The sequence below is a fragment of the Frankliniella occidentalis genome, unplaced genomic scaffold (assembly GCF_000697945.3).
Source record: "Frankliniella occidentalis isolate FOCC.00 unplaced genomic scaffold, Focc_3.1 Scaffold3907, whole genome shotgun sequence".
NCBI classification, from domain to species: Eukaryota; Metazoa; Arthropoda; class Insecta; order Thysanoptera; family Thripidae; genus Frankliniella; species Frankliniella occidentalis.
The window spans coordinates 1-1,761 of record NW_026270959.1 but is presented as its reverse complement, the minus strand read 5'-3'; the positions used below and the strand labels follow the sequence as shown (position 1 = coordinate 1,761).

At 65.3% G+C, this 1,761-nt stretch overlaps 1 protein-coding gene across 1 annotated transcript in view; it reads right to left on the bottom strand.

Annotated features, from left to right (window-relative positions):
• LOC113217454 (zinc finger protein rotund-like) overlaps positions 1-1,646 on the bottom strand; it is an 8,945-nt gene extending 7,299 nt beyond the window's left edge. Inside the window, exon 1 of the mRNA XM_052276665.1 lies at positions 985-1,646. Within this exon, the coding sequence (XP_052132625.1) occupies positions 985-1,263 (279 nt within the window). The 5' untranslated portion in view covers positions 1,264-1,646. The remainder of the gene's footprint in view (positions 1-984) is intronic.
• Positions 1,647-1,761: the final 115 nt, after the last annotated feature.

The window sequence follows — 1,761 nt, the reverse complement described above, 5'->3', positions numbered from 1 at the left end:
TTTTTGAAATTCCCTTTGATTGCGTTGGGCCACGGCGACGGCCACGGCGACGGCAGACTCGGTCTCCTCGCCGATAATGCCGTCGCTGCTGCTGCAGCGCACACACCGGTCCGGCCGGGGCCCGCTCAAGCGAAAATCAAAGAGATTAGACAAGAAATTCGTTGGGCACAGCTGGAGGCGCGCGGGGAGAGGCCCGGGCCACGTACCCTGTGTTCAACGGAGGGGGGCTGCTGCTGCTGCTGCTGCTGCGCGGCAGACGCTGCTGAGCAAAGAGAAAAGACACGGGGGAGAGGATAGGAGCAGCGAGAGAGGGTTCGAAACGCATCTCCTTTCTAGCGCTATTGTTCAACCCCCACTCGCCCCGACGCAAAAGGACGACGGGCGGAGACGGAGACGGGTGCGCCCCTGCGCCACCCGGCGTCTCGTAAGACCTCAAGCAACACGTGTCGCAGAACACTGTACGTGCGTTGGGCCCCAGGCTCGCAAGAAGGGGGGGGGGGGGGTCGCGGATCTAAGTTTTTCATCTCAGACAACCGCGGGTGCCGCCCCGGCCGGCGCGCGACCACACGGACCTCCCCGACATAACCGTGACAGCTCGCGAATCTCAAGCAGCCAGCAAAGCCGCGAGCAAACTTAATGCAAATCGCCACGATGGCATCCAAAGGTTGTGCCCGTGTAAGCTCGTGTCCTCGACGCGACCCGGCCGCCGCGGAGACCGCCTCCCGCCCCCCACGAGGCGGGTGAGGGGCGTGACGGAGGAGGCGCCCGCGGCGGCGGGGGTATGGCATTGTTGACGGGGTGCGAGCGACTAAGGTGTCGCACACACACACACACACACACACACACACACACACACACACACACACGCCGGTACGCACACATACACAGGCGCAGATAGACATACAGTGTCCAGTCTAACGTGCTGGTCTGGCTCATCGTTATCGTTGGGGTTGGTCAGGGACCTCGCCGGCGTTCTGTCGTTACCTTTTGAGGGGGCGGTAGAGGTTCCACTTCGCCCATGGGGGTGGGTGGTGTCGACGGCGTGCTCGAGTAGCAGCTCTTGATGTCGTCGTGGTCCATGGCGCCCTGGGGGTGGCCGTTGTGGTGGCCGTACTCCTGCTTGAACGGCTTGAACTCGGTCTGGTGCGGGCCGCTCTGGGGCCCGCCCGGGGGGCAGTCGGCCACCGACCCGCCCAGCGGCGAGTGCTGGAAGTCCAGGGCGCCCCGGCCGCCCCCGCCCCGGCTGTACTCGATGGCTTCCATCGCAGCGGGGAAGGCGAGCCTGAGGGTCCCCAGTTCGACGAGCGCGGATGACAGTTTGGAGGAGCACAAGACGCCGCGGTGGGCGTCGCGGCGGGCCGGCCGAAGACGACGAGGGTGGTGCCGGCGGCGACGTCGGGCAAGGCGACGCCGGTGCAGGGGGACCGCGCGCAGAGCGATCAGCTGATGGTCATTGTTGCTCGCGCCCTGGCACACTGTCCACACTGGCACGCACGCACTCACACACACGGTCACTCGCGCACCGCCCAGCGCAGAGCGCACCTAGCGCACGACTACGAACGAGCGAGATCGGAGCCGCAGCGGCCAAAAAACTCCGGCGCGCATGGAGAAAGAAATGATGCTAACACTTCTGCGTCCACTGGCACACTGCCTAACGCGGCCAGTAAAAAAAAGCTTGGAGCCAAGTGTTTGAGGGGAAGTGCGCGGAGCGCGGAGACGGGGAGGGGGGAGGGAACCTCGGTGGTGGGGGGAGGCTCCGCG